Source organism: Ahaetulla prasina, chromosome 1, assembly GCF_028640845.1.
Source record: "Ahaetulla prasina isolate Xishuangbanna chromosome 1, ASM2864084v1, whole genome shotgun sequence".
Classification (NCBI taxonomy): domain Eukaryota; kingdom Metazoa; phylum Chordata; class Lepidosauria; order Squamata; family Colubridae; genus Ahaetulla; species Ahaetulla prasina.
In genome coordinates, this window is record NC_080539.1 from 274,883,425 (window position 1) to 274,900,359 (window position 16,935).

The 16,935-nt window shown below is 35.9% G+C and overlaps 1 protein-coding gene across 11 annotated transcripts in view; it reads left to right on the top strand.

Moving 5' to 3' along the window:
• TEAD1 (TEA domain transcription factor 1) overlaps nt 1-16,935 on the top strand; it is a 245,365-nt gene that overhangs the window by 171,671 nt on the left and 56,759 nt on the right. For 6 of the 11 annotated variants that reach the window (XM_058160221.1, XM_058160196.1, XM_058160205.1 and 3 more), the window contains 2 exons: nt 5,551-5,613; nt 5,703-5,765. The exons of 2 other annotated variants lie outside the window; for them this stretch is intronic. In XM_058160221.1, coding sequence (XP_058016204.1) covers nt 5,551-5,613; nt 5,703-5,765 — 126 coding nt within the window. Of the gene's footprint in view, nt 1-5,550; nt 5,766-16,935 lie in introns of all 11 variants that reach the window. 3 more of the 11 variants (XM_058160257.1, XM_058160249.1, XM_058160271.1) reach the window with 3 other exon arrangements.

Below are 16,935 nucleotides of genomic sequence, written 5' to 3' on the forward strand. Positions count from 1 at the left end.
TCTTTTTTTAATTATCTATTTTCTGGAATATTGCTACAGTAGGTGATCACTTCAAGCCTGTATAATTATCAGAGATATTCATATTTTTATACTAAAGTAAATTCATTCAAAGTAAATTGATTCAAAATCCATGGAAGATAATAACATTGCAGGACAATTCTTCATGTTCATCGTTCAATTCCTTGCAAATGTTTCATTACTCAGCTAGTAACATACTCATCTGTGGGGTTTGCTACCTGTTTACATGCTACTGCTTGTCCTGCCAGTTTCAGTGTGGATGTAGTTTTCTTTCTTTCTTCCTGATGGTTCATTGATTAGAGTATTGTTTTTTGCCTAATTGTTTATCGAAAACAACCAACAGACTGCTACAACCTCATGGCATTGCTATAACACACAAACCAACTGAAGTCCTCCAAAACATCTTAAGCAAACCAAAAGTAGTCCAAGAAAAGACAACGGGAATTATCTACAATATACAACAGCCACAAAGTAAATAGAGCAGAGCACATCCATGAACGCTAAATAGCTGTCAGAAGACATAATGAACACTTATTAATCTTACACGAACAGAGTTAACCACAGTTTCAACTGGGAAACTAGAGTATTAGCATTCTAGACAAATCTAAACTAAAAAATGCTAAGGGATTCCTGGAAGCTTAGCATTCAGAAAAATCAGCCATCAACAGACACATACAAATAAACCACAGTTATATACCATTCAAGAGATAATTTTTGAAAATTACCTAGAAAAGAAACAAAAAAAAAACCTAGAACACATCCCTTCCAGCAGCCTCCAGCAGCCAACATGCAAATCAACAGGGGTCAGCACCAGAGAACAATTAGTCAGAAAACAATATTCAAGGAACCACCAAGGAGGAAACTCTACCTCCACCTAGCAGAGTAAGCTACTGTATATAAACAGGTAACAAACTCACTCACTCAAACAAATGGTGCTACCTAGTTGGGTAATGAAAAGTCTGCAAGCAAATAACCAAACTCCCAGGACTTGATGATTAAATTCTCATTTCAGATTTTACCTCCCAGTCCCACTAGGAGCAACAGTAGTACCCATGGCCATCCGAAAAATTTGCTTCCTGTGTGGGTCTTCTCCAGATATAAATTCCTTTCATTTTAAGAAAGGAAGGTGAATTTGACCATCCCCCTTTTTTGTGGGGGGCGTTGTTCCATTTGGAAGATAGTGTGTCTTTTGTCTTCGGAACAAAATGGCATTGGACATTTACAGAGAAAATTAAATATGCAGAAATCCAAAATGTATATCTTGGTTGAACTGCAGAAAGCTTTACTTGTATTGTTTACGGTGCCATAAAATTAATGCCAGTTCAACCAAAACAGAAAAAGAGAGAAATGGCCTAACGTCACTGATTCATAGTCATCGGCATTAAAAAATAAATAAATTCTGGTATCTTTTTTCCATGGAGAGAAATTAAATTGCAGTCATTCTTAAAGCTGAGCTCCAAATTATAATTAAAAGTAGATCTCTAAAATTGTAATCTCTAAAATTACTTTATGGCAGCATTTTAAATCCCATGAAATTCTTTTGACTATTCAAAGATAATATTGCAAAAATACTTTATTTTATTTATTTGCAGTATTTTTCGCACGGTTCCTTGAGTGATTATAAGACTGAATCCATTTGTTTTATTGAGTTCAGTTCTAACAGCCAGCTAACAATATGTAGAAAAACTAATAATGGCCTAATGTGATTCCTAGTTTAACAAATCAATAGCTTTGAAATGAATTCCTAAATTATAACTTCTGACCACTAATCTCAATTACAGTTACAGTTCTTTTTCTGTCTCTAAAATGTACTTAAATTTTAGGGTGCTGCTAGGAAAAAAATAAAATTAATCAGCTGTGGGCTGCCTATACCTGAAATTGTACTTTGAAAGGATGTAGTTGCATAATTATACTTTTCAAGACTGAGACAGGTTCTCTGTAAATCTCAGGGCAAGACATACAGTAATAGATTAAAATTACAAAAAGGTTGATTCTAGCTTAATATCAGAACAGCATTAGGAGGTAAGCACCAACAGTGCTCCCATTACGCAGAAAAATTCTGAATATCCTCTTCCCACACGAGCTCAGCCAGAAGCTAAAAAATCTTGAACTATGGATGATTTAATTTGGAATCCAGCATGGAGCAGGAGACTGGTCTTGATGATCTAAATGGCTCCTTTTGATTCTAAGGTTTTAGATTCTGTAATGTCTGAATTAGGATATTTCTGAATCAAAGGTCAAGTTAGATATCAAGGTCAGGTTTGAAGTGAAGAACTTTAAAGCTGAGTATTGATTATTGATCCATCTAGTTTAGAATTCTTCCTAAATACAAGATGTATCCAAAATCAGGCCATAGGTCTGTCACAGTATGTTTTATTAACTATTTATTTATTTATTTTTCAAAGAAAATGTTTCTGTACTTAGGAAGTTCGAAAGCCATGCATCAAAGAGTAAGGAGTTGTTTAGAAGAAAATAGCAACCAATTTGAACATTTCACACATTTCACATTAAGTAATTTATATGGTATAATACATTGTTTATGGGCCCTGCAGTTTGGTACATTGGCGTACACTGTAAATTGGCAACAGTTGTTTTAGGAATTTTAAACTTGAATTTGTTTTTCTACAGCCGTCTGAAAATACTGGACAGTGAATTTCAAACCTATGTACAAGAAAAGAGCTTTATCTCTTGATTATGTAATAATTTCAGGGGGAAAAAACCCTTAGGACTTATGGAGTAATTGAAATCAAGTCACTGCTGAGATTATTGTAGGAATTACAATTAAATATTTTATATGGAAAAGTACAATTTTTGGTAATAGGTGGCCTAGCATTCTTTGTTCTCTTTACTACAATGTAACTACAGTTATTACTTAGACTTTTTCCTTTTGCTTTTTTGTTTCGTTTTGCTTTTTTTTTCATTTATTTTGCTTTTGGAATCGAATTGGGCCTTCTGGTTACACTTAACTTGCATCTGAGAATCAAATAATCCAGATTCTAGAGATTAAGTATACACCCACAATGGTTGCCATTGTTTTTCCTGACAATTCAAATGCATAGCAGTGCTGCTGAATGTTTCAAGTTAGATACACAGCAGGAAAAAAATGAATAATCAGGAATAGCCACAGAGCATGGTGTGCTCAAAGTGTATATAAATCAAAGTCTGCACAAGGGTGTGTGAGTGTACAGTGTCAAAATTGAAGACCTACGTGTCATGTATTGATGTCCCATGCACATCCAAAGACGGCAGGACTTGGATTGTGACACCTCTCCCACTAACGTCCTGATTTTAAGCCCCACCCACCTCAGTGAATGCCCATAATATGAGTTATTGTATTCTAAGATTATATTGTGCAGTAGGTTTAGCTGGAGTATGATTGAACATTGAGAATAGGACTGGAGAACCATGCTCAAATTCCGATTTATTGAAAGATAGGGCCAAGCATTACTTTTTCTGTCTTAATTTCTGATTAGGTTGCTGTGATTAAAAAAAAAAAAATGAGATTGCCCCAAGATCCTGAAACAAAGGCAAAATGTCACTGTCACTCCACACTAAACTCTCTTTGCCATTTCACTGAAAATGTAAGACATCAGTACAATGTACAGATGCTGGATACATTAAATTCTTGAATATGATTTCTGAGGATATATTTATAAGTACACTAGTGACTTTCTCTTAAACCAGTAATCTCTGAAGTTTGCAAATTTTCTTTTGCCTGAATCATTTCTTTCCTATTAAATTTTTTAATATATAAAAATGGTTTTAAGGACGGGGAGGCAGTTGCTGGATATAAAATGTTTCTTAATTGTGATCATAGACCTGTTAATAGAGTGCAGAATGTCTCCAGTTTTTTTCTCATAGAGCAGATTTCTGACCATGAAATTTGTGTATACTGAGTCAGAACCCTCTACAGATTGAAAAGAAAATCATTGGTACACAGGCCAGCCAGATCAACTTAGTTATTAGGCTCAAGAGGCCCAGAACCCAGGGCCAACAAAATTGCTTTAATTTTTATAAAATAAGAAAGAATTAAAATTAAGTAGATGTTAATTATTTTCATCCCTTGCTTTTCAGTTTTGAAAATGTATACAATAAATTGAATACACAACAAATCTAATACAAAGAAAGTGTAGATAAAAAATTAAAACCTCAGGCATATATTAATTGCTATTGAGTTAATTTAATGATTATACAATTTTACTTCAATTCTCACCACAGGGTCATTTTTAACACTACGCTTTTCATTATAGTAAGGACAAAGCCCAACATAATAATAGTTGACACATACTTAGTGGAAAATAAGAACTGCAGGAAATCTGATCAAACTAGTGATCTTATTTGTAACCTATAGGAACATTTAAGATGGAAAATTTAGTAACCTTGATGATGTATCAGACATAATTAATTGTCAACAACTAATTAGTATTACAAAATAATACATATAATACCTACGTTTCCTTATAAATGAACAGTTCTTGAGGTAGATTTGTGAGGCAGCTGCTTTAAGGAGAGAGAGAATTGGGTAATTTTTCTGTCCTTTCAGGACTTAATGGGAGTTTAATTCTTACTGCATAATTTTATTATTGAATATTCTGAATATAATCCTACTTTGGATCTTTTCTACTTTGTAGCTAGTAACATTGTAGTGCCCTTAATAATACCACACTGAAGATCAGACCAGGAAAACTGCAGTGGAGGAATTCAAATAATCCTCATGTATCTGTATTTAAATCATAGCAAAACCAGCCTTGCAGTATCGTGATTAGTTTTAATTTACCATTATAACATTGCCTGTCTGAGCTTTTTTCTCTCCCAAAATAAAACTTTTTTCTTCAATATAATGTGAAATAATATCATGAAGTTGGGTTAGAGACAAGTTGGCTAGAATGATTACCATGCTGGTAATATATGCAAGTTAAAACAAAAAGTGTCATAGCAACAACTACAATAAGAATATACGTAAGTATGTGTTTATAAAAATGTTTAATTGAAGTGCTGATGGGCCATTTAAGTGCTTGCAATATTTACTGAGTTGAATTTAGAGCTATTTGTTTTGGAAAATATACAAATCTTGCTTACTATTTTGTGTGTGTGTGTGTGTCTAATATATATCTAGTAATCCATATAATTAAATTTTAATTTGTTTACTTTTGAAGAACATCTGCAAATTTGAATAGCATCAGATTATAGTTACACAGGCTGTAGTCAAAACAATTTTAAGAAAAGAGCTCAAGATATAATAGTCTAAAAAGTTTTTCTTCCTTTAAATCACTGTAGCGATGACCAGCATTGGTAAAATGTTTGTGCTATGAAATATGGTGCATGGCTGGGAAATACGATCTCTTAATAGCAAATCTTACTGATAATACAAAATACTTTCCCCCAAAGAAACTTTCTGGGTTTTTTTTCTTTCTTTCCTTCTTTTTTCCAAGCATAAATTTGATTTCTCGTGTTCTTTTTTTTTTATTTCTCTTCTCTCCCTTTCCCCTTTGTTCTCCCTTTTTTTCCCCCTTAAAATTCCAAACGATGTAGGTGTCTAGTCACATACAGGTCTTAGCCAGGAAGAAAGTTCGAGAAATTCAAGCTGCCATTAAGGTACGTTTGGCTTGCCCAGTTGTAGGGGGCTTTTCATCTCCATGGTTACAGGCTTTTCCTTTGTTTCCCTCCCTTCCCCTACCCTGCAGGTGTCTAGTCACATTCAGGTTCTTGCCAGAAGGAAATCTCGTGATTTTCATTCCAAGCTGAAGGTATGCGCTTTTCTGCTTTGGGGCTTGTGGTTGCTATGCGTTTCACTTCCTGTGTTCCCTGGTGATTGGAGGAATGCCTGGGGCTGTGATTCTTGTAACCTAGTTTCCTTGCATGTGGTAGCTGTTGACATTTCTTTGTGTTTAATCTCCTTCCCTCCCTCTGATTTCTGCAGTAGCATCTATATTAAACTATTTTAACACCTTGGAATGCTATTCACTGTTTGCATGCCAACTTTATAGGGAAATATGTCCTTGGTTTTTGTTTTTTTTCCTTTTAAAATCTCATTAGTAGATAAGAATTTGTAATATGGGTGGGTGGGAGCAAAACACTGGTTAAATAAAAGAAGATCTTTGTATGTGCTCAAGCACATATTGTAAAATCTGAGATTTACATCAGTATACCAGTTCTCCTGTATTGTTTTTAAAGATACATTTTCAGATGAGTGGCTAAATTCGCACTTTGCCTCCAGTGGTGTTATCCTTATCTGCAATCTCCAGAGTTTACCTTTGACAAATCGTTCTGGCCTCCACACTTTTTTTATATTGTCCAAATGAAATGGCCTCATTGGCTTCTTCTGTAGAAAAATTAGGCGTGTGCTTAATCTGCACTCCCTGAAGATGTGGAAGTCTTTGTCAGATCTGATAAATGTAGGCTTTGCAGAGGAAATCCTGGATTCTCCTCTTAACAGACTTAAGGTCCACCGAGCACAAGTAAGACTGTACACAGAATGAAGATTGGGCTGCACAATTTCAGCTGGGTAGTTTCTTAAAAAGTATATATCCTAGAGAAGCTATGCATTGCTTCACTTAAAATTAACGAAAGAGGGATGATCTTCTTTTCTCTTTCTAATTTCCCCAAGAGCAAACGAAAGCGGCAAGTAATGCTTCATTTTCTCCATGTAAGAAATATAAATGTTGCATTGCAAGCTCCTGAATATTTTTTTAATGGGAAAGAAAAATGTCAGGTTAAGTGGAGGGTTTTTTTTTCCTATCTTTTTTGTAATCATTCCTTTTTTTAAAAAAAAAGACTCAAAATACCTTAACAATTCAACCAAAATAAACACATTTCAGCCTGTGAAGCCTGTGTGCCAGTCTTCTCAAACCTGATGTGCTCCAACTACGATGCACTACAAGTTATATAATCCTGGTTGTAATAGGAATTATGGGAATTGTAATCCAAAAACTCTGGAAGGCACCAGATCTGGGCAAGGCTTCATTGTCTGAAATACTAAACACCATCAGTGGCATTTGCCCCAGTCCTGGAACAGGAAAATGTCAACCACAGACTCATTTTATAAGTGATCTGTTTGTCAGGAGCTTCTGGTTTGACTCTGCTGCGGGCAGCATGCTTGCAGGCTTGTATGGCTGTTGGTGGCTGGCTTCTGAGCTGCACTGGCTGACTAGCTGGGGTTGGTGAATAGCTAAGTCAACTTAAAAGATATTGCTTGTTAACCCAGGGTGCAAAGATGGAGAAGGCCGTAGCGTTTCAGACTAAAACCATCCAATCTAATGACTAAAAGAAAGCGTTTTAGCTCATGTTTGGAACATTAAAGCAGTGTACTGACTTTTAAGCGCACAACCAAATTAATACTGGGCACCTGCAGTCTCCTTTGTGGACAATAAATTCAGTAATTTGTTCATGTTATACCTAGCAAAAATTGCCTGTTCCTAAACTTTTGTATTTACACAGTCGTGGTTCTGCTTTATGGAGAAAACATAAGTTGTTGTTTTTTTCACCCACCACCTAAAATAGTAAAGTTTCCTTTTAGAAAATGTGCTTATTTCTTACTTACGCACTTCCTTTTGTTAATGATGGTGCTGGTGGTAACAGCGTGACAATGCCTTTTTTTTTTACAGAGCAAATACCAATTATACTTACAAGCCCTCTTTCCAAGATGTTACTTTACTTGTTGCCTCTCTATTGTTTAAAGTTTAGAAATCCTTTGTCCTGAATGCACTGAGTATAAAGAATCTTTTAAAAGAATCCTTTTAAAAGAATTTTAAATTTTCAGAATTTTTGCCATTGTCACAATTGGAGGACATGAATCAGTGCAAAGAGACAGGCCGCCACAGTAAAATAAGCTTTGAGTGACAAGGGTAGTATCATACGTTTTTTTACATGATGTAAATGAAAGAAAAATTGTTCCTCTTATTAAGGAGGACAAAATGATGTGATCCAGCCTTCAAGACTGGATCTATGTGGGGTTAAAGCTGGATATGGGTTTGTACATTAAGCCTATGGAAACTACAAAATTGGGAATGCCTTGTACTTATTTAAATATAGGATTACCTGTATTCTCTAGAGCAGGAGTGTCAAACTCGTGTCGTCACGTGGCGTATTGCGACTTTCCCCCCCTTTGTTAAAATGGGGGTGGGTGTGTCCAGCACGTGACACATCTGCCAGCAGGGCCACGAGTTTTGACACCCCTGCTCTAGATTAAAACCTGCTTAGAGAAAATCTGGATTCTGCATCAAAATAAATGTAACATTGTGATTCTATTAAATCCAGATATATCCGCAGAGAGGCTAAAATGTTAGATTGGTAGGAAAAAATGGCAACAAAGTTATGATAAGCCTTTTTTAGAGTTGATATTCGCTAAAAAATAGTTTCAGTGCAAGATAGTAGGCAACCTATTCTCTATCTGTGTGCTTCAGGTAGAGTATTATTTTGGCACAATCTGAGTCCTCTAAGAAATAATGCTCTTTTATATTGTTCATTTGGGACTATATCCACTAAATTAAAAGAAGAAAGGAATGGATTTTTTTAAAAAAAATGGTTAACATTATACAAAAAACTTTCTTTTACCTTAAACTTTCTAAACATTAAGGAGGATTTGGACGGAGGATAAAAATGGGCAATAGGAGATAATCTTTTATATGTACCATGCACATTTTAAGATAAACGCAAACTCTGCCCTGCTCTGTAGCAGATTCTAATGAGTGCAGTGCCACTTGCGGTTCTGTCCATCTATGAGCATGATTTACTGAGGGATAGTTTCTGAAAAAGCCATTTATCTAATCTTAAAATTGTAAATAATCACAGATCAACTACTGCAATTTGTAACATTTTCCACAACATAACCTTGTGTTGGAGTGTTTCTCAATGTTCTGCACAATACTAGTGTTCCATGAACAACTTTCATTGAAAGTAAATCGTTTATATTTATATTTAGCACTGCTAAATATAATTCACTTAGCACACCTGAATGCTGCATTGTTGAAGAGCTGTTGCCTGCTCATAAAGCTGGGGAAACCTTAAGTGTGATCAAAATTCAGCTGCTTGGCAATTGACTTCTATTTGTGACCATTGCTGTGTCCTAAGGTCATGTGATCACCTTTTGCAATCTCTGTAATCAACGGGGAAGATAGATTCACTTAACAACTGGGTTACTAGCTTATCAGCTGCAATGATTCACTTAAAAACTGTGGCAAGAAATGTCGTAAAATGGGGCAAAACTCACTTAACAAATACCCCATTTAACAACAAAAATTTTGGTGTTCAATTATGGTCGTAAATTTGAGGACTACCTGTATAGAGAAACTCTGGCCCCTTGCTGCAATTCCATGCAAAGTGCACTAGTGAAGCAACTCAAAGCAGTGCATCCAGCTAGTTCACTGTGGTGGAAATATCCTTTGCCCTTGCGGATAATTCCATGTTCTAAATGCTGCAAAGTTTTTCCAGGTGTACTTTCAGGTTACCTGGATAAAGATTTTTTTCAGTGCTTATTTTGAAATACCTGGTGAAGGAAGACAACGTATTTTTTTCTTTTTTTTAAAAAAAATCATATCGAGATGAATAAATATCGAAAACAACAGCAAATTTTAAAATACATTGAAAAATTTAAAACCATTAATAGGATTTTTTTTAAAAAAAAAACATTAAAAGAGGAGGGCGGCCAGCCATAGCATTTCTATACCGTAGTATGAATAACTATATCCAGTAATTAGAAAGCAATATCTATGTTTCCGAATTATGAGTATTTCATAAGCGTTCAACTGTCAATATTTAGGAGTTGATAGTGGGATTAAAAACACAGGCCCACCTCTAACTTTCACACATTTAGTAGGTAAACTGAACAGCCTATGTTATGTCCTCGCCTCCATCCGAACGGGAGCCACAACAGCCGATATAGCCTGCAATTTTCATAACAGCTCTCTACCGTATATGTGACTGATTAGTTATCCAAAAGATACATAGTGAATATGTACTAGAAGGAGTGCACTGAAAGGGCCTGAGTTCAAATTGCTGAATATTAGGAGCACACCACTGTTCTTTGCATTTTTGTCATTATTGTAGAAAACAATTATCCAGATTCAGGATTTTTACCTATATTATACAAATATCCCCAATATGGGCTAATGCTTTTTGAACTCAGTTGATAATGTCTTCAATGATCGATCCAGAAATGTGGGTTGCTGCTTTTCACCCAACCACCGTAGGAAATGCTGCAGCTCCTCATTTTGCAGTGGGCTACAGTAACATTTAACTAATATTTTTGCTTCGTTTTCAGTATCCATTAGGAATTCATTAAACAAAATAAAAAAAATGCCTGCTGCTCACATGTATGCAATGATTTGATATCCATTAGTGAACATTTCATACTGTTTGCATGTAAAAAGAAAATACTGTTGTCGGCTTTCTAAAGATAGCTCTATGTAGCTTCTCTTTATTGAAAAATAATAATAAAAGCCTTGGAAAATTCTCTTTGATGTGAATGGAGTCCTCTGCATTTTGAAATACAATAAGATGGATTAATTGCTCCTCATTAAGCAGCAAGTTGGGACAGCTTTTGAATGTGCTTTCTTTTTTCAGCACTGGCTATTGCTGGCTGAAATAGACAGCTTTTGTGTCTTCCACTTCTTCACTGATAATAAGAAAATTGGAGATCATGGCTACAATTATTCTACTGTCTTTTGTTTAGAACAATTGCATACTTCCATGGCTCCTCCTCTTCTTCTTCTTCTTCTTCTTCTTCTTCTTCTTCTTCTTCTTCTTCTTCTTCTTCTTCTTCTTCTTCTTCTTCTTCTTCTTCTTCCTCTTCCTCTTCCTCTTCCTCTTCTTCTCCTCCTCCTTCTCTATTCAAATCAATACTACACTGTGTGCAAAATTATTAGGCAATCTGTATCTTGGAGGATTAATTTTATTATTGAACAATTACAGTGCTCTCAGTCAATCCAAAATGTTAATAAACCTCAAACCTGAATATTTAAGAAAATAAAAGTGAGGTTATGCCTTTCTTAGGAGAATATCTATATGTGCACAATTATTGGGCAACTATTAGTGTGCAGAATTATTATTTATAATAAAATTATGAAATTTTCCCATTTCACTCATTTATTTTCATTTGTTAAAGTGAGAATAATAAACAACTCAAAATTTACAAATAAACATTTCTGACAGTTCAAAAAAAAATTAGAGACCAATATAGCCATCCTTCTCTTCAATAACAGTCATAAGCCTTCCTTATGGACAATCTGGGTCCTCATTTTACCCACCTTGGAAGGATGGAAGACTGAGTCAACCTTGAGCCGGTGAGATTCGATCTGCTGAACTGCAGCTAGCAGTCAGCTGAAGTAGCCTGCAGTACTGCACTCTAACAACTGCACCACCTTGGCTCTTATATATTTTGCATATATTTTGAAATTTTAAATTATTTTTCTTATCTTATTGACATACAAAATTAATCTCCTAAGAGCATATTGGACTGGTTAAATTCTTTAAGGGAGAACTACATGAAAAAAAATCAGTTTGTTATTATATAACTTTCAGTAAACATTTCCATGGTTTTAAAAAACGGAAACTTCTGATCATATTTTATTTTTCTGGTAATTTTTTCAAATGCAATGGAAACCCTGGAATCTGATTCATTAAAAAGATTATTTGTTTATATTATTGACTGTTTCCCTATGACTATCATTAAGTGTTGTACCTTATGATTCTTGATGAATATACCTTTTCTTTTATGTACACTGAGAGCATATGCACCAAGACAAATTCCTTTTGTGTCCAATCACACTTGGCCAATTAAAAAAAAATAATTCTAAAAAAAAATTCTATGAATACATAGCATTGGTTCTCTCCTGTTATATTGAATTACAATTATCATCCCACCTAGCATATCAAATTATCAGGCTGGGGTTTATGGCATTTGGTTTCTCAAAAATTTTTTACTCCTGCCCCCAAACATCTTTATAAGTATTCAGTCCCTTTGTTAATTGAATATTTATAATCCCAATTTCTACTTTTTATTCTCTATTTTCTTTTATTACAATGTATTGTATAATGAAGGATTATGATTATGATTTCATCACCAATTAATGTAGAAAACTCTTAAAATTCATACAGAATTTATTAGTGAATAGTGCTACTTGTAATAAAAAGTAAAAAAAAAAATTCTACATGTACAGGTAGTCTTCAGCCTACAACCACAAATGAGCCCAAAATTTATGTTGTTAAATGAAAAAATTGTTAAGTGAATTTGTCCCATTTTATGGCTTTTCTTGCCACATTTGTTAAATGAATCACTGCAGTTGTTAAATTAGTAACATAGTTGTTCAATGAATTTGGGGTTTCCATTGACTTCGTCAAAAGCTCGCAAAATGACTCCTGAACGCTGCAAAGGTCATAAATATGAGTCAGTTGTCAAGCATCTGAATGTAAATCCCATGATTATGGGGGTGTTGCAATGGTCATAAGTGTAAAAAATGGCCATAAATCAATTTTTTCAGTTCCGTTGTAAATTCAAACTGTCACTAAATGAACTGTTGTAAGTTGAGGACTATGTATATTCAGGTTCCCAGTTTCATAGGAGGATCTATATATGTGCAGCTATAAGTATAGGTAGTCCTTGACTTACAAGTTTGTTTAGTAACACTTCGAAATTATAAAGACACTGGAAAGAGTGACTTATGGCTATTTTTCTCACTTATGACCATTGCAGAATCCCCATGTTCATGTGATCAAAATTCAGACCCTTGGCAACTGACTCATAGTTTATGACAGTTGCAGTGTCCCAGGGTCAGTGGTGGGATTCAATGTTTCGCACCACTTCAGCCGAACCAGTTGTTATTTCTGGCTGGCCCCGCCCCTTCCAGAAGTCCCCATGCACCCTGTTTTGGCTCTCAGGCAAGTGCAGGGAGGCCTACTAGCCCAAATGGGGCGCCCTCCATGGCCTGTTTTTGCTCCCAGGGGGCTGGTGGGAGGCCTGCTAGGCCCAAAATGAGGCATGGGGGTGCAGCGCGGCCTCCCTACAGCCTGTTTTTACTCCCAGGGGAGTGCAGGAGGCCAAGTGCTCCCTGTCACACCCCTTGATCATGGCCACCATGGCCACATCCACCCAGCCGGTCATTAGGGCAGACAGCCGGTTGTTAAATGATTTGAATCACAAACTTTTCCTCCTGTCATGTGATCACCTTTTGCCACCTTCTGATAAGCAAAGTCATTAGGAAGCTAGATTCACTTAACAATTGTGTTACTAATAACAGAGTTGGAAAAGACCTTGGAAGTCTTTTAGTCCAGTCTTCTACTCAGACAGGAAACCATATCATTTCAGACAAATGGTTGCCTAATCTCTTCTTGAAAACGTCCAGTGTAGGAGCACCCACAACTTCTGTAGGCAAGTTGTCCCACTAATTAATTATTCTAACTGTCAGGAAATTTCTCCTTTCTCTTTAGTTCTAGTTTGGTTCTAGTTTGGTTCTCTCCTTGATCAATTTCCATCCATTGCTGCTTCTCCTGCCTTCAGGTGCTTTGGAGAACAGGTTGACCCTCTCTTCTTTGTGGCAGCCCCTTAGATAGCAGAACACTGCTATCATTTCACCCCTAGTTCTTCTTTTCATTAAAAACACTTAATAACTGTAGTGATTAATTTAACAACTGTGGCAAGAAAGGTTGTAAAATGGGGCAAAACTCACTTAACAACTGTCTCATTTAGCAACATAAATGTTGACTTCAGTTGTGGTCATAGATCCAGGACTATCTGTACATGGAAAATTTCATGCATATTAGGAATTAGAGCAGCTGTTTTGATTCTTTATTTTTACCAGTATTCACATTATGTGTGAATCTGAACTCAAATAAAGAACTGCAGATAAATTGCAGCAGACTGAGTGGGCAGGCAATCATAACCATCAACAGTTTTTATTTTATTTTATTTTATTTTGACTCATGCTTTAGTAAGGTCAAGGCTTCATATATTTGATCAAATTTAATCCTTCCCACGAGTAAGACAGAGTGTTACTGCATCTGGTTTCACTGGAGGTATATTTTCTTTGGGAGATATGGAATAGAATATTTGTCCATGTTTACTAGTTTAGGAAGCATTGTGATTACCTTGGTCAAAGCAATTGTTTTAAAAGAGCATAAATATTTCTGGATTTTTTAAAAAAAGAAAACAAAAATCCTTTCATGGCTGTCCAAGGAAATGCTACTTTGCTCCAAGATTTTAAGGAAGATTAATCTATAATTTAATGATTTAATAGTTTAAGTTAATAATTCCTGTCAAATTTCTATTCAAATTTGCACTAGTAGCAACTTCATAGTTTTACCTTATTCTAATTAAGTTGTTTCATATGAACTGCTGCATAACTGACAGCAAAAATAGATGCACATTTTCTTAAGAAGTCAAGGTCTTGATTACTTGCGTTCATTAACGATCCCAGTGTACTCAGAGGTGGAGAACAAGGGTGTCAAGTCATGTATCTTGGCCAAATTCCAGTTTAGGTAATTACTGCTAATCTCCTTGCCTAAATTCCCCATCCAGTTTTAATTGGATGTAGACTTCTTCACTAGTTGCTCAAACGTCATATAGCATTTTAATGAGTGATTTAATCAGTTCTTAGGAGTTACGCCAGAACTGCAGATTAAGACTGAAGGCCAAATCTTCTCTCTTCCTTACTTTATTTATTTATTTTATTTGTCACAACAGTATATATAAGCATAAGCATGAAAATAACTATATAATATATAAGCATATATATGAGCATAAGTATGCAATAACTATATTAATTGGATATAATGAAAGGAAACAATAGGAGAGGAACGGTAGGCATGTTTGTGCTGCTTTCAAAGCAGGGAAGTCCATTTGGTCCTGCAGATAACTCCAAATAGGTAAACATTATCTATCAGGAGAGAGGGTGGTGATCATTATTTGTTCCAGAACAAACAAGAACATTATCTGCTAGAGACAACTTTATGCCAGAAATCAAGCAGGCAAGCCAACTGCCAGAGGCATAAATTAAGCCATAACAAGTGTGTGTGTGTGCATGCGCACATACCCTTGTTATGGCTTAATATTATGGCTTAATATTATGGCTTAATATTTACTTTGAGCCCACTTACTACATCTCAGCATTCTAGAATTAGAATTAGAATTGAATTGAATTGAATTGAGTTCTTTATTGGCCAAGTGTGATTGGACACACAAGTAATTTGTCTTGGTGCATATGCTCTCAGTGTACATAAAAGAAAAGGTACATTCATCAAGAATCATAAGGTACAACACTTAATGATAGTCATAGGGAAACAGTCAATATAAATCGTAAGGATACCAGCAACAAGGTTTCAGTCATACAGTCATATGTGGGAGGAGATGGGTGATGGGAATGATGAGAAGATTAATAGTAATGCAGACTTAGTAACTAGTTTGACAGTGTTGAGGGAATTATTTGTTTAGCAGAGTGATGGCGTTTGGGAAGAAACTGTTCTAGTGTCTAGTTGTTCTGGTGTGCAGTGCTCTGCAGCATTATGTGTAGATAATAGGATTATAGTTTAGTCAATACCATAGACAACTGTAATTTATGGTAAGCCAAGGTTAAAAATATAAGCTTAGTGTTTCAGATGAACCCAACCTTTACATTCTCCAAATATGAAAAGAAATCTGCATATTTGACCTTGTTTCCACAATTAATAGCTGTAATGAATCTCTTTGACTGGCTAGACAGGGTATGAAAATAATAGAGAGTGGTATAGTGGTTAAGTGCTGGCCTAGGAGCTCTCCCTCAGGCATGAAAGCCACCCTCACAGCCCAACCCACTTGGTAAGGAGGTTGTTGGGGGGAAAACAGGAGGGAGGTTTTAGGCACTTGTGCTGGTTTAAGTTATATGTATAAAAAGTGGCATCATCATCATCATAATGTGAAGAAGTTAAATTGCTCTGGGACTTCAGAATTCAGACGGACAGGCACCTGCCACATAACAACCAGGATTTAACAGTTGTCGATAAGAAAGACAAAAAAGTCAGGATAGTGGATGTGGCAGTGCCTGGAGACAGCAGAATGGAAGAGAAAGAAGATAACAAAATACAAAGACCTACAAATAGAAATAGAATGACTATGGCAAAGGCAAGCAAGGGTAGTACCAATAGTAATAGGCGCCTTGAGTGCAGTCCCAAAATAACTGGAGCACCTCTTGAACACCATTGACATTGACAATTTCGCCATCCGTAAATTGAAAAAGGCAGCTTTACTTGGAACAGCTTTCATCCTGGGACGATATCTGTAATACCATCAAACATCCAGATTTGCGTATCCCAGGTCCTTGGTAAGGACTCAATAGGTAGACAAAAATGCCAAACCCAGGCTGAACATCTGGCTGACCATGCGAATAACAGTAATCATAATCACAATAATCCCATTATTTCTTCGGAGGCTTAGGTGAATGTCCATAGCTCGACTCTGGCACTTAAAATTTTGTGGGTACGCTGTGGTTGTGATGGGCTCTAGAATAAGTGTACAAAAAAATAAGATGTGATTTAGAACTAGTACTGTTTATTTTTCATATTTAAAATGATAATAAAATATCCAAAAACTTAGGTAACAAAATCGGTCAGAGAGTTGGTCAGCCTTTTGAATAGGTTCTTTCTCATCCCCAAGCCGTGTATTTCCTGGTTCTTCTGCAACCACGCTGTTCTCAGTAGCCCCCCTCTGTCTGCAAGAGCAGCTTACAGTTAGGGCTATTTCTGGAACATTAACGCCAGATCAGATTTCAGTCTCATATTCGGTGCAGGATGGACAGAAGAACACTACTATAAGCAGCTGCTCTCCTGCCATCAATCCCTCTCCCCCCACCCCCAGCTTAAAATAGGCAGCCTCTCATTTTTGATACAAGAGCTTCCACCGCTAGTGTCTTAAGTCGTTTCGCAGTGTTGCCAAAACAAGGTGTTTAATTTTAT